Source organism: Schistocerca gregaria, chromosome 7, assembly GCF_023897955.1.
Source record: "Schistocerca gregaria isolate iqSchGreg1 chromosome 7, iqSchGreg1.2, whole genome shotgun sequence".
In the NCBI taxonomy this organism is placed as follows: domain Eukaryota; kingdom Metazoa; phylum Arthropoda; class Insecta; order Orthoptera; family Acrididae; genus Schistocerca; species Schistocerca gregaria.
In genome coordinates this window covers 371,949,498-371,974,932 of record NC_064926.1, presented here as the reverse complement: position 1 = coordinate 371,974,932, position 25,435 = coordinate 371,949,498, and the positions used below count along the sequence as shown (strand labels likewise).

The 25,435-nt window shown below is 42.9% G+C and overlaps 1 protein-coding gene across 1 annotated transcript in view; it reads left to right on the top strand.

The window, feature by feature from the left end:
• Positions 1-4,650: 4,650 nt before the first annotated feature.
• Positions 4,651-25,435, top strand: part of LOC126282399 (translation initiation factor IF-2-like) — a 50,226-nt gene continuing 29,441 nt past the window's right edge. Inside the window, exon 1 of the mRNA XM_049982057.1 lies at positions 4,651-4,881. Within this exon, the coding sequence (XP_049838014.1) occupies positions 4,651-4,881 (231 nt within the window). The remainder of the gene's footprint in view (positions 4,882-25,435) is intronic.

The following is a 25,435-nucleotide window of genomic DNA, read 5'->3' as shown; positions in this document are numbered from 1 at the left end:
GCATTGTGTTTACTGACGAATCATGATTCTGCACTACCCCGGATAACCAATGTCTAAGAGGGAGAGCCATTACTCATGGCACCATTGTGTGCCCGCAGCTCGTAGTTGTGCGGTAGCGTGCTCTCTTCCCACGCCCAGGTTCCCGGGTTCGATTTCCGGGGGGGTCAGGGATTTTCTCTGCCTCGTGAAGACTGGGTGTTGTGTGATTTCCTTAGGTTAGTTAGGTTTAAGTAGTTCTACGTTCTAGGGGACTGATGACAACAGATGTTAAGTCCCATAGTGCTCAGAGCCATTTGACCCCTTTTTTGCACCACTGTGTAAGGAGCCATCTGGTATGACTTCGGAACACAGTTGGTAGTTACTGACCGCGCAAACGTTTCGTCATGGACATCCAGCGTCCTGATGTGTTACCTCTCATGCAGCAATATCCTACTAAACATCAACAAACGTGGAACGTATCTCAATGAATTGACTGATTGATGTTGAGCTACTCCCGTGACCATGAGCACTCCCAGATCCATGTGTGGAGTCGATTCGGACGTCATCAATTACAACAACAACAATCGAGGGCCAGGTTTCCTCAATAGAAGATCAACGGCTTTATACCGTCCTTAAAACGGCCAGTGAATCCATCCACAGCATGTGGGTTCATATTGCGAAGTTCTTTGCAAATGAGACTTGATTTTATAATAAATACAAATCACATATACCTACAAATCTCGAAAATTCGTTTCATTTTCTCCTCCCCTGCTAGGTGTATTACTGCTTTGTTGTGCAGTGTATTTATCAGCTAGTATAATTCTTCGTGAAAAATAATGAAGTAATGAAATAAGCCTTGCTACCTATTCCTACAACACTTCTTTGTACAAATCAACAGGGTTTTAGAAGTAACTCCGCTTTAAGAACATAGATGACTATCCCATCTTACCGAATGTTCTTGCGATATTCATCAAGAATTCTACATCTTTCACAACGCTCAATGTCTGATTGATGGTATTTTCGTGAATTTCCTTTCCGAAACCCATGAGAGCTTTCAGCAAGCGTCCTTTCTCTTAGCTCTATTGGTCTCTTAGGCGGCAACTTTCCTTGCACTTTTGCTGTGTGCACTACTGGTTCACGGAAAGCGTCCTTCACAAGTAGTCTGAACATTTTGAATCCCACGTCCGATCTCCGACACTGCTTAAAATATGAAGAGAAACATTCAGCCGTAGTGAACGTAGAACCATCAAAGAGGGCTGAGGAGCAGACAGAGGTTCAGGACACTTTCTTGCTCTTGTGATGGGAAATTGCCAGTAAGAGGAGCAAGACGCGACAATAATAAACGACGTGAGGATGAACAAGGCAATAAATACCAAAGTATTAAAGACATATAATGTATATCCACCGGACATTAGGCTTCCACCTGAGAATTTGTCATGATGATCTCTCTATTGAAAAATGATTCTTTATTTGTCTCTTATTTGGATGTCTAGGATAGGGTGGTATCTTGAGGAAAAGAGAAATTAATGACAAAGAGTTAGCATTCCACAAGTCGGAGCAAAGAATGTAATTAGTTTCAACGTAGCAGGTAATCCAGAAAATGCGAAGGCTCAGTCTAGATATAGTGAGAGTCAGTGGAGTGAAATGGTAAGAAGGTAAGGATTTCTGGTCAGACGAAGACAGGGTAACATCAATGACAGAGAAATCGTATAACGGAAGTAGCGTTCCTTATGGAAAGATAGGCCAGAGAGTCAGTTATTGTGAACAGCTCAGGGCTATTCTCGTAAGAGTCGACAGCAAAACTAATAGAAGATGAAGAGATACAGTAGGCCGTGAAATACGGAAGTGGGGAGGAATGATGAAGGGAATTCAAATCAAGGCCGTTGATATTGCACTAATGAGTACTACAATACACAGTTCAGCTGCAGAGGAGTGAACATCACCAAAAAGGCAAGTCACTGAAGTTGGTCAGAGAAACATAGTAACAAGTAATCAATCAAGCTGAAGACGAAGAATCCCTGGGTAACAAATACAATATTTCTGCTCATCGACGAAAAAAGGTACTAGAGCGATGTTCAGTGGATGATGGGAATACAGAAATATGAGTCACCTGAAAATGAAGTAAACAGAAACAGTGAGGAAGCCACAGTCAAATTCCTGTATGAATCATAAGGAAAATTCGAAAAGGATATGGTCATCGGAAGGACACGTGCAACACACAGAAAAGTCGAACTAACTTTTGCTGTGATTAATAGCAATGCTGGCAAAAAGGGTTTAATGGGAACTCCACTGATAAACGCTGGAGGGGGGATGGGGGGTAGGGATGGGGGGGAGATGAATCTTGCAATGAGTTCAATTGGGTCTGTACGACGGAAAGTATATCTCCTATGGCGTGACAGAAGAGGAATTGGAAGTCGATGTGAAAGATGTTGGGTGACCGGTTTAGTGTTTAACAGAGCTTTGGACGCCTTTCAGTCTAGTGTACCACAATACATACATGATATTTCTTCGCAGTATTTAAAATCATCTAAGAAAGAGTCAGCCAAACTACCAATCAAGTAAGTTTACAGAATATATTATTCTGGAGACACACCATCACATTTACGCAGATATATCTATATCATGCCGAAGAAAGGAGGGGCAGATAAATATGTGAATTATCGCATACTAGGACTGACGTCTCATGTAGAAGCTGTTCCAACACGATCAGTCTTCTTTTTGGAAATGCAATGACACTAGGCAGTCCTGACGTTGCGCTTGCTAATAGAAACTACAACCAAGACACATTCACAGAATCTGTGGATCAAGTAAGGCATTCGGGAATGCAAAATGGTGTAAGATGCTAGAAATTATTAGTAAAATAGCAGTAAGATGTAGGTAAGGACAGTAATACACCATATGTTCGAGAATCAAGGGGGAATAATAAGAAAGGGAGACTATGAACTAAGTGCTCGTGTTTATAAAGGCAGTAAGGCAGGGATACAGTCTTTCACCATTGCTGTTCAGTCTGTTCAGCGTAAAAGCAGTGACAGAATTGAGAGAAAATTTCAGGAGTGACATTAAAATTTGGGATGAAAGGATATCTATGTTGAGATTCGCTGATGGTATAGTTATCGTCAGTGATGGGGAAGAAAAATTAAAAGAGCTAATGAATAGAATGAGCACATAATATGAATTGAAAGAAAACTGAAGAAAGGAGGATGTAATAAGAAGTAACAAAAATGAGGTTATTGGTGACGTTAGTATCAAAATGGGGAACTACAAAGTACACGAAATTAAGAAATTCTGCTAATTTAAAAGTGAAGTAAAACATAACGGACGCGGACGAAACAAGAAGGACATAAAAAGCAGAGTATCGGGGGCTAAGAGGGTATTTCTGACCAATAGAAGACTACGTGTATCAAAACAATAGTCTGTGGTTGAGGATGACAGTTCTGTACATGTATGTTGCCAGGGTAGCATTGTGTGATTGTAAAATACAGACTGCGTGAACAAGAAAATAGAATCGACGCGTCTAAGATTTAGTACTGCAGAAGGGTGCAGAAAATTAGGTGGATTAACAAGATAAGAAAGTAGATGTCTCTACACAGAATTGGTGAAGAGACAGACGTATGGAAAACCCAGACAGGATTTCTGGACATGAATTACGACGTTACGTTACGGAATGACGTCCATCGTACTAGAGGTATCTGTGAAAGAGGATTAATCTGCATGTAAAAACGAACACTGGAATACAGCCAACAAATAAATGTCGTCTTCAGGCGGAAGTGCTCCTCTCAGACGAAGAAGTTGGCACAGACGAGGAATTCGAGAAAGGCGGCCTCGAACTAGTAGTAAGACGGATGAAAAAAATGGTTATGCAGACCTAATGGTATGACCAGGCGCCGGTGGTGCTCCCGTACGAGATGCGCTGCATCAAGTCATAGGAGTAGATAATTCAGATCCGTACTGCAGCGTACTGGGTCGTGTGCACGTCACCTCTGCAATAATCCAGCCCCGGAAACAGGATTACTTAGGCAACGAACTTGCCCGACTCTCGTTGGAAGAACTTCGTGGGAAGATTTTCTGATCTACTTCTGGTGAATGATTTAGATTTCAGTTTCAACTTGAAAAACGATGTATTAAAATTCAGTCACCAGTACATAATCAGTTCAGGACTTATGACTCATATGTTAAGCCCCAGAGTGCTCAGAGCCATTTGAACCATTTGAACTAATGCACTCCGGAGGCTGTTCCACCTGTTACACAGAAATGTGCTTGTACGAAGTTAAACTGGCTTCCGACCATGCCTTCTGGGTGTTTCCCAGAGTATTTTGACCAGAGTCAGCCAACTGCGAAGTCCACAAAAGCGCCCAGCTATTGGGATCTGCCTCCACGGTACTTGTTCCCGCACCACGCTGGACATATCTCTTGCACTTTACGTGAAACACACGGCATTGACGTATGACGCAACCCAGTGGTGTGAAGTTATACGTGTATATTTAGCCTTAACAAAACTGTCGCAGTTGCTCTTCAGGTGCACTGGGAATGCTTTTCGACCCCTACCTCAGAGACTCATTTAGTCAGGATCTTGTCCCCGAGAAAGGCAACGCGCCAATTAGAATGTTAACACATGATACGAATGCGAGGAGGTCTCTGTGGCCGCCTCGAGACGCAGCAGGGTACGACGCTATGGGGGCGGCGACGACGGCGGCAGCGACTGGAGACAGCGACGGTGGGCCCCGGGAGAAAGCGCCCACCAAACATCGAGGCAGCAAGCAGCCAGCCAACCCTATCTCCGGCGGTGCTCATCCGGTGCGCCGCGGCGCCATCAAGGCAAATGGTGCGCAGCCAGCGCCCAACCCCCGGCCCCCGGAGGCGGCGTGGCTGACACCTTCCGGAGCTGCGGGCTTAGGAGCTGTGGTGTGCACACACGCGTTTCACCCTACTCCATTGCTAAATCCCCTGACTCTCATGTGCGGAGAAGCTGCAGCAGGAGCAGAACATTGTAAAAGATGGTATCGCGCACACGAGAATAGTTTACATCGTGAAGAACGTGTACGCAATGAAATGAGTCCTACGTATGAAGGCGGTCTAAATGTCTTAGTTACCTTCTCGAAAAATGAAAGTGGAACTTTCTAATGGCGTTAGTTCTGCTTCAAATACTCACTGAAGAAAATCGCGAGACCAAATATATTTAACGCAGAGTAAGGCCAGTGACTTACATTGCAAAATTACACGTTAATGTTAGCGTGAGTCAAGCCACTGCAAATGTGAAATGCGGGACCATGAATTCCAGTGTAACCGTCAAAATGTTGAATATTAGCATGCAGTCTAGCATACATTGTGACGTACAGGTGTCGGATGTCAGTTTGTGGAATGCAGTTCCACGCCTGTTGCACTTGGTCAATATAAGCGGCGGTTAATGCCGATTGTGGATAGCGTTAGAGCAATAGTCGGATGATGTCATCAGAGTGCTCGACTGCAGTCAGACTTGGGAATCGAACAGTTCAAGCAACATGTCGACAGTCTACCGCGCGCGATTAGCCGAGCGGTCTGAGGCGCTGTAGTCACGGACTGTGCGGCTGGTCCTGGCTGAGGTTCGAGTCCTCCCTCGGGAAAGGGTGTTTGTTTGTCCTTAGGATAATTTAGATTGAGTAGCGTGTAAGTTTCGGGACTGATGACCTTAGCAGTTAAGTCCCATAAGATTTCGCACACATTTGAACATTTTTTTGTCGACAGTGTGCAGAGCATGTCGGTTATAACAGCGGTATGTGGGCGAACGTTATCTTGGTGCAAAACACCCAATGCAAGGCTGTTCATTATCGGTTGAATCAGCGGATTAACGTACTAAATAGCGGTCACAGCCCGTGGGAGAATCACGAGAGTGTTCCTGTTGCCATATGAAATCAGAGCCTAATCATAACTGTAGGTCTAGTGAGTCTAGCACGCAGGCAACTTAATTACAGGCTCGCAGTTAGCCTCTTCCTAACCAAAATACGGCCATCATTGGTACCGAGGCAGTGCCGATTTACATTATAAAACATAAAAGACCTACACTCTGCCCCCAAATGAGCTCTCGCTTGACATCACTGAAGTCGCAAATTGCCCTTGCAATACCCTATTTGCAATAGTTAGTTGTGTCATTGTTATACTGCTGCTGAAACTGCTGCTGCAGATTGACTACGATGCGCCAGAGCCATACCTCAAACACGATGGTCATTCATTTCGCTAGCTCCACTATGGTGGCCTTGCGAATGTAGCAGCACCCATGTGAGTCAGACATTTCGTACCGTTGAAGAGCATTATACTGAGTACAAGTGACATATTAAACAATGGGAGCTTGACAAGTCGGCCATAGCTGAACATTTCTTGGAATACGGACACTAAATACAGTTTGAAAACAAGAGACTTGGCTTATGAGTCATCATACCGGGATTCCGCCATAAAAGAGCCGGAGGAGATCAGATTGAACAGCAAAAATTTCAAGAGACCAGAGCTACACACTTAAAAGAGCTTGAGAGAGGGGGGGGAGGCGGAGGGCTTTTAATGTCGAAAGGAAGCAACGACAAATGCTTGACACTCGTAGGGAGGTGGGAGCGGCAGTTTCAACTATGGCGCCGGCCCCTCGCTGAATCTTACGACACTCGGCCCCGCGCGGTCTGGATCTGCCCAATCAGCTTCCGCGCAGGCAACGTTACGACCCTCAGTCCCGCAATCCGGGATATAAAAGCGGAAAATCGTGCCAATCCCTGAAGTCAACAGTGCTACTCCTGGCGACAACGGTGGAGATTGCCATCGATAGAATTTTATTCGAAATGACGCGTCTTGAAAACCGAAAAGATTTTATTCGTAGAAGACGCCAGGTACATCGAGCTGTGGAGATGAACTGAAGTTGTGTGTTACAGACATAACTGTTAGATGCAGACTGACGCATCCACGGTGAGGACAGCAATACGAAACAAAATTCTACAGATGGACGCATCACTGTGACCTTAATGACGGTACACAGAGTCAATTTACAAACGAATAACTATTCACTTCGGATTTTTAAAAATACATTACGTCATATGAGCAGAGAGGTTCAAACGATACTCTAAAATACTTGCATAACTTACTGATGGCTTTCAAGCGCAATATATTTTTTTTATGTTATTATTATTGCTTATTATTGCTTTTATCAAAATCTGTATGTATAGCACCTGCTGTAAAAATACTGCCAGCATTTAATTTATTAAGTCTTAGTCATGTCTACCATTACATTTTATTATTGCTTTTATCATAATCTGTATGCATAGCTCCTGTTGTAAAAATACTGCCGCATTTACTTAATTAGGTCTTAGTCACTACTCTTTATTCATATTGTCACTAGAGTAAGCTAACATTCTCATTTAAACTATTGTCATGATGTAACTCTGATGTGTGAAATGCTGCAAGTGTGGAACACTGGTCCGATGAAAGAGAGGGCCTGATGGCCCTAATCTGATCAGGTTAAATAAATAAATAAATAAATAAATAAATAAAATATACAGGGTGTCCCAGCTATCTCGTCCACCCAAAATATCTCTGGAACAATAACAGCTATTGGAAAACGACTTTCACCGGTATCAATGTAGGGCTGGGGCCCATGAATGTACATATTTGGAAACATTCTAAAACGAAAGCAAATGTGTTTTTTAACTCAAACTTATGTTTCCTTAATGGACCTCCTATATTTTTTCTTCAGCAATGCATAGCATGAAAAAGCACATACACAATGGCGTTGATTGCATCGCAATATTCCCATTACATCCCGCAATATGTAGACCAAAAGTTGACGCTTGAGACACCCGACATGGCTGCTAGCGCACGTCCTGAGAATCAGGCGTGAACCCCGTGCTGCCAGTAATCGAGATGTGATTGACATGCGTAATGACACTTCCATACTCTTCAAGAGGTCCGAAACGAATAATATGGTCTGCTGCCATCCTGCATTAACGTCGTACATTCCAGCAGGTATTTATCCCATAGGCTAGGGGTGATGCGGTTCTGTAACATATCTGTGTACCGCCACGTCAGCCACAAAGTTAACCTCGCTTATCGTTAATCCGTTACTAAAAAAGTAATGCCGTTCAAGGTTAAAACTTTACTGTAAATATAGCGCAAGGGACAGTTAATCATTCACTCGTAATAGTAAAATTCATGTTGATGGTTTTAGTAAAACGAGCAAGTGGACTAAAAGTTTTACCGTTGTTTAGGTAAAAATGTTTTGATTCGGGAAGTTCAGGTAGGTCATAGAAGATGAATGTAAACATGCTTAACCAATTAGTTTTATTATCACGTAATTGTGAATGACAAATTGTTGCAAACAAATGTTTCTTAACATCACTGGGGAAAATGGCCCTTTGTAGAAACTTCCACTGTGATACCAGCACTACATACTAAATATAGCGTTCACATCTCATGCTCAAAGTGATGCCTATTGGCTTGCATACATAGGGTCACTCTGCGGATGAAGAATCCCCTGCTTTGTGCTACAGTTTCCTCTTTGATGGTTGAACAAGCATCAGTAATGTGCTGCTTTAGGTCCTGTGGTGTTGTTGGTTCATGTTGGTAAACAGCATCCTTCACTACTCCCCAAAGAATATAATCCAGCGGTGTAAGGTCCGGAGATCGGGCAGGCCACCTAACTGGGCCACCTCGTCCAATCCATCTATCAGGGAACTTAAGTTCAGAAGTCGTCGTGCTTGTGAGGCGTTATGCGCAGGGCATCCGTCATGCTGATACCACATGACCATTCTCCGGTTCAGAGGTACGGTGTCCAAGAGAACAGGAAGATTGTGTCGTATAAATCTGGAGTATTGTCTGCCATTAGGATGCCATTTTTAAAGAAAGGTCCGATAATGATATCTCCAATAATCCCACACCAACCATTAACTTTCCACGGAAATTGATGCTCTACCTGACGGAGCCATTTTGGATTGTCTGCAGACCAGTAATGCATATTCCTCATATTGACAATTCCTTTGTAGGAGAATGATGCCTCGTCGGTAAAGAGAACACCTGCAAAAAAAAAATGGATTAGTCAGATGTTTTTGCCGAGACCACCGACAATATGTTAAGCTATTGCGGAAGTCATTTCCATGAAGATCCTGGTGTAAATGAACTTGGTAAGGATGAAATTTATGACGTTTAAGAATTCGCTGTGCACTTGATTTCGACACACCAACTACACGTTCAATTTGACGTGTGCTGATTTGTGGATTCACAGCTATGGTAGCGAGCACAGCAACTTCAGCACGTTCATCTGTGCGTGTTCTAGGACGATGTTGAGGTCTTGGATTTAAGCTTTCCGTTTCACGTAGACGAGATGTGAGACGACCAAACATCCGGCGCGAAGGCGATGGCTTGTCAGGGAATCGTCTTCTGTACAGACGTTCTGCCTGAACAGTATTTCGTCCACCTACAACAGGGTACAGTACAGGTATGTAGAGTAGGGTAGAAAAACAGACATATTAACTTAATAATCATAATGTTCGCTAACAGTACTATCAACAAACAAGCAATGTCATAACGTAGTTCCCGTCAACGTACATTCTCCACAGATCAGCATCATTTCTACCATATCTTCATGTGTCTACATTATACTGTGCAACATAAGTTCCACAACACAATGTTTATTCACAATGTGTACTACCTCCGTGCCGTCACTAGATTACTCTAATGCACGACTACACTGGCAAGCGGTGTACTGCACGCCAAAACAACAACAAATGGGGTGCTCGGAGGGTGGTGGAGTACAGAAGTTTGCATGGGTCGCAAATCATAAACAAGGCGAAGTGGTAACTGTGGCAGTAGTCTACGTTGGACACCTGACTAGGTAGAGTCAGGTCCTGCGCGACAGGCACAATGGGTCATATAACGCGTTAGATAAATCTAATTTTGGGTGTGCAGGATAAATAAGACAACCTGACGGGTGTACACCGTTCGTTATTGGTTCATACTGTGTACGTAGATACGTAAAACGTGCAAGAGGGAAACCTTTATGTGCTTATGAGAGTTAATGGCAGCAGACCGTATTATTCGTTTCGGACCTCTTGATAAGTATGGAAGTGTGATTACACATGTCAATCACATCGCGATTACGGGCAGCAAGGGGTTCACCTCTGAACCTCAGGACGTGCGCTTTGTCATGCTATGGATTGCTGAAGGAAAAATATAGGAGGTCCATCTAAAAAAAACAAAAGTGTGTTAAAAAAACATTTGCTTTCGTTTTAGAATGTTTCCAAATATGTACATTCATGGTCCCCAGCCCTACATTGATACCGGTGAAAGTCGTTTTCCTATAACTGTTATTGTTCCAGAGATATTTTGGGTGGACAAGATAGCTGGGACACCCTGTATAGCAGACGTGAAGACATTGAAATCATTTTAAATTAGTAAAATAAGAATTAAAGAGGAACTGTACAGACATTTGCATAGACTACGTACCACAGTGACCAAAGGTGTCATTAATGAACCAGTCAACAACATAACAAGATAAATACAGCATCACTGTTGCCTATGAGCGCCAGCTTAGAAGGCCTAGAAACGAAGCTAATTTTACCTAAGTAAAGTGCAAAAAATGTTTCTTAATCTATAGCCATATATAAATTAATCATTTATGATGACCTGGTGTAGCATGAAGAACTAACAGTTCACTCTAATGATTACATCTCTTTTGATGCTAGTACCTGTATTGTACAGAGATTGGCAGACGTAATGCACGAGCATAAAAATTTGCTAAAATGAAGTTGTTCACCAGACAGACGGATGAACATGGCATCTTGGAATACGAAGAACCCTAAAAATTTAAAACTCATTATAACGGAAGAAGAGGTAGGGGCTGGGTCATACTATAAATTACGTAGCTAATTTGTTGTTAAAGTTTAGAAAAGCCATAACCTACTGGAGTGAAACTGATTATTCAGTATCGTAAGCGGGTTATATGACTGACGCATATACTCGTAGATCTCCTGCTCTTAGAGAACGTCCAGTTAATCCACTGGGCTGGAAATGGAGGATATTCATTCTTGTATATATGGAAACCATGGAATGCCCTTCTATTAGCAGATGCCAGCCATCGGCCGTATCATTTTTGTATGTCTGTTCACTGAATTCGGTAGCAAAATCTCTACCGATGTGGCCGATATAAACGCATATCACAAGGTCCACATATGATCCTATACACCCCATACTTCCCGTGCTTGCATCTCTCGCCATTCCGGAACTATCCAGTATCACCATGAATTTTTTCGGGGTGTGTACCGATTCATTTTTGAAGGAAATTTAGCCTTCTGGTATATTTTTTTGCCCCCATTACGTATAAATTTTTCAGAGTAATGGTTAGCCAAACCAACTTGCACGATTTCATCTATTTCCCTGTTCGTATTCACACTGTTACGGTCTAACGTAGCTCGTCTGTTACAAATTGAGAAAAATAATTTAGGCACTTTTATGTGCAGCCAGGTGACTTGAGTCATCAATTATTACGATGTTAGAACTTGTACCGGCCGAGGTGGCCGCGCGGTTCTAGGCGCTACAGTCGGGAACCGAACGACCGCTACGGTCACAGGTTCGAATCCTGCCTCGGGCATGGATGTGTGTGTTGTCCTTAGGTTATTTAGGTTTAATGAGTTCTAAGTTATAGACCCGTGGTCTAAGGGGTAGCGTCTTTGATTCATAATGAAAAACGTCGTCGGTCCCGGACTCGATCCCTGCCTAAATTTTGATAAATAATCAACATTGGAGGCCGAAGACTTCCGGCATAAGAAGTCAGTCTCACTCTGCCAGCGGCCTTGTCAAAGAGGGCGGAGGAGCGGATAGAAGTTCAGGGCACTCTCTTGTCCTAGGGGTGGAAAATTGCCCCTAAAGGCGGAAGAATCAGCAATGTTCAACGACATGAGGATGCAGAAGGCAATGGAAACCACTGCATTAAAGACACGTAACGTGTATCCACAGGACATGTGACCTGTAGTTGAAGAAGTGTCATGATGATCTCTCCATTGGCAAAAGATTCCGGAATAGTCCCCCATTCGGATCTCCGGGAGGTGACTGCCAAGGGGGAGGTTACCATGAGAAAAAGATTGAATAATCATCGAAAGGATAATGTTCTACGAGTCGGGGCGTAGAATGTCAGAAGTTTGAACGTGGTAGGGAAACTAGAAAATCTGAAAAGGGTAATGCAAAGGCTCAATCTAGATATAGTAGGGGTCAGTGAAGTGAAGTGGAAGGAAGACATGGATTTCTGGTCAGATGAGTATCGGGTAATACCAACAGCAGCAGAAAGTGGTATAACAGGTGTAGGATTCGTTATGAATAGGAAGGTAGGGCAGAGGGTGTGTTACTGTGAACAGTTCAGTGACCGGGTTGTTCTAATCAGAATCGACAGCAGACCAACACCGGCAACGATAGTTCAGGTATACATGCCGACGTCGCAAGCTGAAGATGAACAGATAGAGAAAGTGTATGAGGATATTGAAAGGGTAATGCAGTATGTAAAGGGGGACGAAAATCTAATAGTATTGGGTATTGGGCCACTGGAATGCACTTGTAGGGGAAGAAGTAGAAGAAAAGGTTACAGGAGAATAAGGGCTTGGGACAAGGAATGAAAGAGGATAAAGGTTAATTGAGTTCTGTAACAAGTTTCAGCTAGTAATAGCGAATACCCTGCTCAAGAATCACAAGAGGAGGAGGTATACTTGGAAAAGGCCTGGAGATACTGGAAGATTTCAATTAGATTACATCATGATCAGACAGAGATTCCGAAATCAGATATTGGATTGTAAGGTGTACCCTGGAGCACATATAGACTCAGATCACAATATAGTAGTGATGAAGAGTAGGCTGAAGTTCAAGACATTAGTCAGGAAGAATCAATACGCAAAGAAGTGCGATACGGAAGTTCTAAGGAATGACGAGGTACGTTTGAAGTTCTCTAACGCTATAGATACAGCAATAAGGAATAGCGCAGTAAGCAGTACAGTTGACGAGGAATGGACATCTCTCAAAAGGTCCATCACAGAAGTTGGGAAGGAAAACATAGGTACAAAGAAGGTAGCTGCGAAGAAACCATGGGTAACAGTAGAAATACTTCAGTTGATTGATGAAAGGAGGAAGTACAAACATGTTCTGGGAAAATCAGCAATACAGAAATACAAGTCGCTGAGGAATGAAATAAATAGAAAGTGCAGGGAAGCTAAGACGAAATGGGTGCAGGAAAAATGTGAAGTCATCAAAAAAGATGTTATTGTCGGAAGGACAGACTCAGCATACAGGAAAGTCAAAACAACCTTTGATGACATTAAAAGCAACGGTGGTAACATTAAGAGTGCAACGGGAATTCCACTGTTAAATGCAGAGGAGAGAGCTGATAGGTGAAAAGAATACATTGAAAGCCTCTGTGAGGGTGAAGATTTGTCTGATGTGATAGAAGAAGAAACAGGAGTCTATTTAGAAGAGATAGGGGATCCAGTATTAGAATCGGAATGTAATAGAGCTTTGGAGGACTTACGGTCAAATAGGGCAGAAAGGATAGATAACATTCCATCAGAATTTCTAAAATCATTAGGGGAAGTGGCAACAAAGCGACTATTCACGTTGGTGTGTAGAATATATGAGTCTGGCGACATACCATCTGACTTTCGGAAAAGCATCATCCACACAATTCCGATGACGGCAAGAGCTGACAAGAGTGAGAATTATTGCACAATCAGCATAACAGCTCATGCATCGAAGCTGCTTACAAGAATAATATACAGAAGAATGGAAAAGAAAATTGAGAATGCGCTAGGTGACGATCAGTTTGGCTGTAGGAAAAGTAAAGGCACGAGAGAGGCAATTCTGACGTTACGGCTAATAATGGAAGCAAGGCTAAAGAAAAATTAAGACACGTTCATAGGATTTGTCGATCGGGAAAAAGCGTTCGACAATATAAAATGGTGCAAACTGTTCGAGATACTGAAAAAAGTAGGGGTAAGCTATAGGGAGAGACGGGTCATATACAATATCAACGACAACCAAGAGGGAATAATAAGAGTGGACGATCAAGAACGAAGTGCTCGTATTAAGAAGGATGTAAGACAATGCTGTAGCCTTTCGCCCCTACTCTTCAATCTGTACATCGAGGAAGCAATGATGGAAATAAAAGAAAGGTTCAGGAGTGGAATTAAGATACAAGGTGAAAGGATATCAATGATACGATTCGCTGATGACATTGCTATCCTGAGTGAAAGTGAAGAAGAATTAAATGATCTGCTGAAATGAACGAACAGTGTAATGAGTACACAGTATGGTTTGAGAGTAACTCGGAGAAAGAAGAGGGTAATGAGAAGTAGTAGAAATGAAAACAGCGAGAAACTTAACATCAGGATTGATGGTCACGAAGTCAATGAAGTTAAGGAATTCTGCTACCTAGGCAGTAAAATAACCAATGACGGACGGAGCAAGCAAGACATCAGAAGCAGACTCGCTATGGCAAAAAAGGCATTTCTGGCCAAGAGAAGTCTACTAATATCAAATACCGGCCTTAATTTGAGGAAGAAATTTCTGAGGATGTACGTCTGGAGTACAGCATTGTATGGTAGTGAAACATGGACTGTGGGAAAACCGGAACAGAAGAGAATCGGAGCATTTGAGATATGATGCTACAGAAGAATGTTGAAAATTATGTGGACTGAGAAGGTAAGGAATGAGGAGGTTCTACGCAGAATCGGAGAGGAAAGGAATATGTGGAAAACACTGATAAGGAGAAGGGACAGGATGATAGGACATCTGCTATGAGATGAGGGAATGACGTCCATGGTACTAGAGGGAGCTGTAGAGGGCAAAAACAGTAGAGGAAGACAGAGATTGGAATACGTTAAGCAAATAATTGAGGACATAGGTTGCAAGTGCTACTCTGAGATGAAGAGGATGGCACAGGAAAGGAATTCGTGGTGGGCCGCATCAAACCAGTCAGTAGATTGATGACAAAAAAAATAAAAAAGTTATAGCGGACTGATGACCACAGATGTTAAGTCCCATAGTGCTGAGAGCCACTTGAACCATAAGAACTTGTACGTTTGCGAAATACATCTAAGATAAGCCTAGACACTTCATTTGAAACTTTTTGACCAATAAAGTTAACTCTAACTCTGCTGTTAACTGGTTTTTGTTGCGTATTTGGGTCAGAGAATGCGCAATAATGTTTATGTCCTGATGACTTCCATGATACGCAGGCAGGTGAAAAAAGCCTTGGAATAGTAATAGTCTTGGTAATAGTCTTGGGATAGTAATATACAAATATGCAGGTAAGGTATCAAGGGAAGTGCATCGTCGAGGCTGTCATTGGTACTCTGGTGATTCATCCGAAAAGGTTTCTGACGTGCCTATAGCCCGACTACGGGAATTAATACTTTGAACGCGGAATGATATTAGTGAGCCTGACGCTTGGGACATTCCATTTCGGAAATTGTTGGAGAATTCAGTAGTTCGAGATGCACCGTATCAAGAGTGTGCCGAGAATACCAAATTTCGGGCATCACCTCTCACCAGGGACAACTACTTTCACATAACGACCGAGAGAAGCCGCTTTCGTGGAGAGTTGTCAGTGCTAACAGGCAAGCTACACTTCGGAAAATAACAGGATAAGTCTACGTGGGATGTACGATGAATATATCCGTTACGACAAGGCGGGGAATTTGGCGTCAGTGGGATATGAAAGCAGACGACTGTCGCAAGCGCCTTTGCTACCAGAGTGAAATCGCCTGCAGCGCCTCGTGACAATATCGTTTGGACCTTGGACGACTGGAAAAAGATGGCTTGGTAAGATGAATCACTTGTTAGGAACTGGTGCTGCGGTTCGAATAGGGCGCAGACAAAGGAACAGGTTGTCAACAACGTAATGTGCAATCTGGTGGGGGCGCTGTAATGTTGTGGGCTGTGTTCACATGGAATTGACTGTGCCCTCTTGTCCTACTGAAGCGATCATTGTCTCGAGTAGAACATTTGCAGCCATTCTTGAAATCCACGAACACAAACAACGATGGACCTTTTATGGATGAGAATGCGCCATGTCAAGGGACCACAATTGTTTGCGATTGATTTGACGAACATTCTGTACACTTCGAGCAAATGATTTGCTCAGCAAGATCGTCTGACATGAATCCCACTGAACATTTACGGAACATAATCCAGAGTTCAGTTCTGCACAAAATCCTGCAACGGCAGCACTTCAGATATTACGAACGGCTGTCGAGGGAATATGGCTGATTATTTCTGCAGAGTGTCTCTAAAGAGTTATTGAGTTAGACGTTACTTCGAGTTGTTGCAGTAGCCCAAGCAAAAGGTCCGACACGATGTTACGATATGACATTGTCACCTCTGTGTCAACCAATGTTGTAATAAGGCAAATTGCTTTGTGTTAACGTTACCCAATTTACTTTGCCATTTCCTCGTCACCGCCATTTAATCAAATCATGAATGGCAACAGTAGTGATATCCTGCTCTACAGGAAGTGAAAAGCTTAGAGAGACTGATACTTCACCTAGCTTCTAGTATTTTCATCGGCTCAAGACGATATCTTTCAGTAGAAACTGTATGCTTATCGTGTATCATGTTCTTGAAGGCCTTATCCTCGACTCACTGAGGTATTTGCTCAATAAAATTGATGGCTAAATATTGCGTGCTTATCTTATCGACCGCCATACAAGAGACAGAAGACGCGCATGTGAGTCAGGTCTCGCTATGACAGCAAAGCATGGACAGCATCTTCATCTAACAAGTGATAACTACATTAATTTCCCATCAAAGGAAAGAAGTTCACACACGAGGGAAAACTTTCAACATGTCTTCCATCTTAAGAACTCCTGGAGGTTTCTACTTCTAATACACACATAAAAAAAAGGTTTTCCATCGCTCCGGTTCCCAGAAGTCCTGAATATAGGCATTGACTCTGGATATTGTATCACAGACACAGACCCTTTGACTGTTCAGAGATGTCACTAAAACCGCCCAAAGATGTAAACAACAATGCATAAGCAGCACCTATTAGACGGAGCGGGTGCGACAGCCGAACAGTTCCAGTCATTCCACCAGGATGGAGGTACACGACTCTTCTGTAGTTCAACCATGCCTAGACGGTCAATACCGCGGTTCGATAGCGTCTGCATTGTTACTTTGTGCAGGTAGGGCTCTCAACAAGGAAAGTGAGCACGCGTCTCGGAATGAACCAAAGCGATGCTATTCTGACATGGAGGGGCGTCTCGGAGTGAACCCAATCGATGTATTCCGACATGGAAGGGATACAGAGATACAGAAACTGTCGATTACATGCCTCGCGGAAGCAGCTCAAGGGCTACTACTTCAATGGATGACAGAAACCTACAGATTATGGCTCGGAGGAGCCCTGACAGCAACGCTACTATGTAATACGACTCAAACTGCGCAGTAGCCTGCATGATGCGCAACTTCACTCCCGACGTCCATGTCGAGGTCCATCTTTGCAACCACGACACCATTCAGCGCTGTACAGTGGGGTCCTACGACGTGCAGAATGCACCGCTCAGAATTGGCGTCACACACTCTTCACCGACAAGTGTAGCATATGCCTTCCACCAGACGATCGTAGAAGACGCATTTAGAAGCCACCCTGTTTGGCTCAACACCTTAAACACACGGTCCAGCGAGTGCACCAAGGTCGAGGTTCCCTGTTGTTTCTGGGTGGCACTATGGGGGGCCGATGTACGACGCTGGTGGTCATGGAAAGCGCCTTAACGCCTTTACGATACTTTAATGCCATCCTCCGACCGATAGTGCAACCATATCGGTAGCATAATGGCGATGCATTCGTCTGCATGGACGACAATTTACGCCCTCATCGTGCACATCTTGTGAATGACTTCCTTCAGGATAACGATATCACTGTAGTAAAGTGGTCAGCATGTTCTGCATACATGAACCCTAGCGATCATGCCTGGGACTGATTGAAAAGGGCTTTTATGGACGACGTGACCAACCAACCACTGAGGGATCTAAACCGTATAGCCTTTGAGGTATGGGACAATAAGGATCATCACTACCTTGATGAACTTGTGGACAGTATACCACGTAAAATACAGTCACGCATGAATGCGAGAGGATGTGCAACTGGGTATTATAGGTACCAACCACCTCTGAAGGTCTCGCAGTATCCAATGTTTGGTTTTCATGAGCAATGAAAAGGGCAGAAATGATGTTTATGTTGATCTCTATTCCAATTTTCTTTAAAGTTTCCGAAACTCTAGGTACCGAGGTGATGCGAAACTATTTTTTATGTGTATATATATTTAACTGTTATTTCAACGTCGGCCGGTGTGGTCGTGCGGTTCTAGGCCCTTCAGTCTGGAACTGCGTCACCGCTACGGTCGCAGGTTCGAAACCTGCCTCGGGCATGGATGTGTGTGATGTCCTTAGGTTAGTTAGGTTTAAGTAGTTCTAACTTCTAGGGGACTGATGACCACAGATGTTAAGTACCATAGTGCTCAGAGCAATTTGAACCATTGTTATTTCATCGCAAGCTACAAATGACACTCACCTCTTTCTTGCAAAAACGTTCCCTCTGTGCTGGCGTCGTACCACTGTGGCTTCATCGTTAGAGGCGAAACCTGATCGTTACCCCTTCCGGTGCCTCAACCGCACCTCGGTTTTCGAACACCATACCCTCGTAAAACTCTATACCACAACTATACTGGCAATATATAGACAAATCTGGGACAATCTTCGAGTAACAGGAACTTCCTCATGGGGACCGCCAACAAAGAGTGTGGAGCGAAGTACCTACACTGTATTGGTTCAAATGGCTCTGAGCACCATGGACTCAACATCTGAGGTCATCAGTCCCCTAGAACTTAGAACAAATTAAACCTAACGAACATAAAGACATCACACAATCCATGCCCGAGGTAGGTTTCGAACCTGCGACCGTAGCAGTCATGCGGTCACAGACTGAAGCGCCTAGAACCACTCGGCCACGGCGGTCGGCATAGACTGTATTGTCGAGGGAGGGACTGGCTCGTTTATAGCAGCAGGTCTAAAGACTTTGTTTTGGTTGTAAAAGAATAGGTTCAAATTGCTCTGAGCACTATGCGACTTAAATTCTGAGGTCATCAGTTCCCTAGAACTTAGAACGACTTCAACCTAACTAACCTTAGGACATCACACACATCCATGCCCGAGGCAGGATTCGAACCTGCGACCGTAGCGGTCGCGCGGCTCCAGACTGTAGTGCCTAGAAACGCTCGGCCACTTCGGCCGGGTTTTGTTGTAAAGCCCAAGTGTGTAGTTGAGTGAGTAGTTTTCAACTGGTTTGGCGTAGCCACACACGATTTCATTCCTGTGTTACCCTCTTCATGTCACATTACGTCTTCAACCAAGGTCCTAAATTATTTGTTGGAGCTATAGGAATCTGTCTTCCTCTACAGCCTTTAGTCTCTAAAACTTCCTCTAAAATGGAAGTTATTTCCTGATGTCTTTCCACACGTCCCATTTCTTGTCAGTGTTTCCTTCTGATACTTTCTTCGCTGATTCTAGGATAACCTACTCTTTCCTTAGGTTATGGGCGCACCTAATTTTCAACGTTCTCCTGTAGCATTGAAACTTCAGTTCTGTTCTGTTCCAGGTTTCCCACAATCAGTGATGCACTACCGTACAATGCTGTGTTGCAACGTGCATTCTGAAAAATGTCTTCGTCATATTAAGGAATATTAGACTTCTAGTGATCATTATTGCCATCTTTGCCTGTGATGATCGACTTGTTATGCACCCCTTGCTTAGTTCATTGTGGGTTATTTTGCTTACAGTATAGCGGACTGCCGGTCGTAGTGGCCGTGCGGTTCTGGGCGCTACAGTCTGGAGGCGAGCGACCGCTACGGTCGCAGGTTCGAATCCTGCCTCGGGCATGGATGTATGTGATGTCGTTAGGTTAGTTATGTTTAATTATTTCTAAGTTCTAGGCGACTGATGACCTCAGAAGTTAAGTTGCATAGTGCTCAAATCCATTTGAACCATTTTTGATAGCAGACTTTCTTGACTTCCTCTACTTCGAGATCCCATTTCTGCTGTTAAGTTTCTCCATGTTCTTAGTTCTGCTGTTTCTAATTTCTCCCGTCTTTCTTCTGTGTATTATTCTGGTTTGAACCTTGGATGCACGAGCTGTTAAGCTGATTGTGTTATAGTGCTCATACTTATCTCCTGTTGCTGTTTTAGGAATTGCGTGGATGATGTTTTTGAAAGTCTTTTAGTGTGTCACCCATCACAGATTCTAAACATTAGGCTAATTAGTCCTTATATTGCCACTTCCCTCAGTGATTTAAGAAATTCCAACGGAATTCTACGTTATCTGATCTCAAGTCTTCCATCACTCTTTCAAACTCTGATAGATACTGAATCCAGTGCATTTTCCCTATCAGTTCAAATTTCTTCTTCTATCACCGGAGACAATTCCATCCCCTTCAATGTACGCATTCCACATACTTTTAACTTTGCCTCCCTTACTTTTCATCCGTCGACGGTTGTTTTGATTTTTCTATGTGCTGAATCAGCCCTTTCAGCAATCATTCCTTCAAATTTTTTTCTGCAGCTCTTTCGTCTTCGCTTCCCTGCGCTTTCTCTTAATTTCATAGGTAAGGGATTTCTCTTTCTGTATTCCCTCTTTCCTTCAACTTTTCTGTAAGTCCTTCTTTAGTTGATCAGTTAAAGTATTTCTCTTGATACCCAACGTCCCTTTGCAGTCACCTTCTTTGTACCTATGTTTGTCTGTCTAACACCTGTGACTGCTCCTTTTAGAAATATGTACTGCTTGTCGACTGAAGTGCCTTCTGTGGTTTTTCTTATCGCAGTATCGTTCCCGGACTTCTAACAATCTCAGCATTTCTTCCCTGCACACTGGCTGTTCCAGATGTTTCCCTCAGCTTCAATTTACTCCTCATAATTATTCTGAAATGTGTCTATATCTGCGCCTGGGGACGTCTTGCAGTGCAATATCTGTCAACGGAATCTCTTTCTGATCATGATGTAACCCAGCTGGAATATTCTGGAATTTCGGAGCCTTTCCCAAGTAAACCTTTTCCTTTTGTGATTCTTGAACTGTAAATGGTTTAGATATGTAGCAAATTCAATTAATTTTTCTTCTCTCTCATTCCTACTACCAAACCATTCTTCTCTCTCGTATGTTCTTTATCTATTCCACGCCTTAAATCTCATTCCAGTCACCCATGATTGTAGGGTTTTCTTTTCGCTTTACACACAGAGTTAATCTTTGATATATATTTTCTGTCAGTCTTCATCTTCTGCCTGCGATTTTGCCATGTGTACCTGAACGATTGCTGTCGGCACTGGTTTTCTGTAGAACCTCAAAAGAAGAAAGAGAGAGAAGTGGCGCAGTGGTTAGCTCACCGGGCCCGCATTCGGGAGGATGACGGTTCAAACTAAAGCCATTCCAACCAGATTTAGGTTTTCTGTGATTTTCCTACATGCTTGAGGCTAATGCCGGGATGGTTCCTTTGAAACGGTACGGCCTATTTCCTCCTCCATCCTCGACACAGTCTGTGCTAGTGATCCGTTTATAATGATTTTGATGTCGACAGGACATTAGAATCGGTATTACCTCCTTTTCCTTCAAGAAAATAAACGTCTCACTGAAATGTTCTCAGTGATTTAAGTATGTGAGTCCCGTTTTAAGAAACTTAGCAAATTCTAGAATTACTGAGAACAATGACTGAAACTTAGTAATCAACGTAATTTTGTAGTTCTCAGGGCCTCACCACAAATGAGTGTCTTCAGCCGAAAATGGGACACATCTGTTGCCAAATTCACGCTGTTATCAATGCTAGGGCCGGCGTTAGAGGACGATGAAGTGTTGTCTCCTGGTGTGAATTTTTTTTCCAATGTACTTACATTTTAGTGGAAAACATGGAAAAGAGTTCTTTTAAAGCAGTAATTTGAACTAGAGATATGCAACAACGCTCCAGCAGCAACAAAGGTCAGGAAAGCCATAAATTTGGTTTTGCATCCAAGTACCCATTGAAGTGGCTGTGACGTGTTTATGTACATCCGCAAACTTTGTTCTATAAAAGTATTCTACCCGAAGTTCAGCACAATGCGGTTTTTTTCACGCAAGAAAAGCCACAGCACGTGCGACATGGTTCACGGTCTACCGGCACTGCGCTTGCTGCGCCTCCTCCCCCCCCCCCCCCCCCCAGGCTTTCCCACCCCTTCTGCCATCTGAACCACCCACCGTCTGAGAGGGCGATCCTTTCGGCTGGTAATTTCCTTTGCCCAGATTGAACGGCCGTCGGTACTCCGCCGCCAAGCAACGTAGTGGAAACATGGAGGACGGTATGGGAAGAGGGAAAATAGGGGGTTAGGCTGGCAAGTTTTCTGCGCGAGTACGCAACGGCAGCGTATTTCGGTTGACAGCATAACGCTGGCTGTCATCTACAACAGATACCGTCAAGATCTCCCGACTAGTAAGAAATGTTTTAAGATACGTAATTCGGGCACAGAGTAGTGAACTAATCATGCATTTATCAATTATTTTAAAACACAATTTAGTTACCTACATAACTTGCTATGCTATCAGTGTTATCCAGCATTGACGTGAAGGGCCCGCAACATCATCTTATCATGACACGTAATTGTTGCACATGAGCGAATACTGCGTATCACATCTAAAAGATTGTACGTGTAAGAAACGGCACTTCAGTCAATGTAGTCTTAAGTGACGACGGGTACAGAGCACCATATTTATGCTCACAGTGTGAATGTTATTTGATACTGAAATCATCTGTGATTTATTTATTCACTACTAGGACAAAAATGTTTAGTTCTCAATAATTATGACACAGGTGTTGAATTCACAATAACTTAATATAATGCAATCCTGTGGCAGCATAGTGATAAAGCAGCCTATGCAAACGCAAATGTGTTAATCTGACATGGGAATCAGGGAAAGCAAATAAGAAATCGCATCAGTGCTGAGTGATAATCATGGAGTGAGTTAGTATATAATGGAACTGCTGCAGGCAATACGTAGAAATACGGAAGATACTACCTTACACCTTTTGTGCAATTGGAAAGCTAATGTATTACGATTTACAAGATACATGTAGCTCCAAGGTACTAAAGTGGTTAACTCACAAAGAGGCGAGTCGATCTCATCATATTGTTGCTGTTGGTGGCAGAAATTTTGCGACTTCAACCTGCAATAGCACCATTGTCCACCCCTCTAAATTGGTGTCATAATTTGAAGAGCTGCTGAGAAGTTCTACTAGACGATTAGAAGGCGCAAGGAGTCAGATGAATTCTCTTTTAACTACATGACGGCATCGGTAAAGGAACCCTTGCTACACTGCGGTTTACGTTACGAGATTGACTGCATTCTGTTTCTCGCGACCTATAACTACAAAAGGGGTGTCTCTGAAAGCGAAGGTACTCGTCCCTGTTTAACTTGGTTAACCAGTGAAATTCTTGCTAACAGTTTCCTCGGAAAATTTCGTCGCTCGTTCTTTCTCCCTTTAGTATTGCCGTGCTCATAATCTATCTGGAAAAATGTTTCATCGTAACCAAGGTCTGTCTTCCTTATATTCTCAAATAAAGTTTTTATGTACAAGGTTCACGTACTGCGGTGTCAGTTTTCGAAGGCGGGGGCTTCTATTCACCCACCCGGTATCGATCTCTCTGTGTTCGGCAGACCGCAGATCCTCCCTCTACCGTACTTCCTCAGTCCATTTCACAAAACGTATTCGCAAGCGGTCGCTGTAGGACATAGCGCATCTGGGACGGCTGTGACGCCGCTTGACCATTGAGTGACCGCCACACACCATCATCCCTTCTCCGAAGATAGCAATGGGGTATCTGGCCGTTCCGGTGTCTGGGTCGTTGTCCTTGCCACCCAGATTGCCTCCGAAGGATTACCTTACTTTCCTATGGCATGCAGATTTATTTTTATAGTAATTCAAGTGATCATCGTTCACAAATATAAAATTCATTAATTATACAAATCTGGAGCGTGTCTATAACCTGAATATGGCGCATTAACATATGTTGTGGCCCGTTCTGAGAAACGGTACGGTAAAAAGAGTTCCTTAAGTTTCCTTTTTGATCTTATCTGTTTCACAAAAAAACATTTCCTAATATACTGGAACCATATTTCTAAAAAATAGATATGAAAATGCTCATTATAGACCGAAACTCGTAGTCTGATGACAAAAAATTTGTGACCATAGACTTGAAGGCAAGGAAATTTATATTAAATTCGGGTCACTGCACAATTCGCGACCATGTCGCAATCTGAGAAACGATAGCTCCAAATTAGTTTTTCCACCTGCCCCATAACAGACAGACTGAATTTTTCTGATGATCAGACACTGAACACGCTGAACTAAATGAAGAACCCATAGTAACAACGGCATGTGCTTGCAGAAGGCGATGAAGGCCACAGAATTGTCTATTGTCACAATTAACTGAACGAAGGTAAGCATTTACGAACCTTTGAGTGCAAGGTCGAGAAGTTGTGAGAGCACATGATAATCTGGAGTGAAATATGGACCGTCGGATTACAGATACAATCGGTTTCATCAGCGTAACAAGCGCCATCTCATTTTACTCAGGAAAGATTGCTACCTCAGCAATCAAATTTTGCCTGCTTTCCAGTGCTCTTTCGGATGAGAAATACAAACAGATATGCTAGAAATAGCACTCCATTTATGTAACTACTATTTTCTCAAAGTACTAGTACCATCAGTTGAAAATTTCCAAGTTAAAAACATATTTAAATAAAATACAATATTTAGCTCTTACGTCAAAATGAGTTTCACATTTAAATTTCGAATAGTGACTGCTGTAAATAAAAGAAGACTTTCGATAGTTCTAAAGTTTGCGTTACCAAATTTGACTCAGATCTATCTGCAGTTCCAGAAACGTTCTTCCTCTTTCTTTCAGTCGTTTAATGAGGATATTTTTTTACTGTTATGGACGCAAAGGTTGAGGGGTTTTAGTTGTCCTGTCCTGTTCTGTGCTTTGTTGTATGACTGCTGGCTATGTTGTCGTTGTGGTCATCACTTTTATGTTTAAAATTACCTGTGGGAACTAGTTAAATTTCCTGACGCCTTCAAGTCATCTTAAACTTAAGGATGTAAACAATACTTTCAACAACAAATATGAAAGGACCAGCCAGTTATAACCATTGTAAGCGTAAAAAATAGGGGCATTTGTCACGATTTTACTGTATTGCATATTTTATTGTTTGTAATTAATACAACGTTTAGAGGTTGTAAGTAATACATAGTATAGAGGTTATAATTGTTTCAAACAGAAACTCGGTACATTTCACTAACATCCCTGTGTTGGAAATGACATGACCTATTGATACAGACTTGTTACTCATTTCATTTAGCAGCCACAGGGCGCATATAATGTACGAAATGGTAAAGTACAGAGTGAT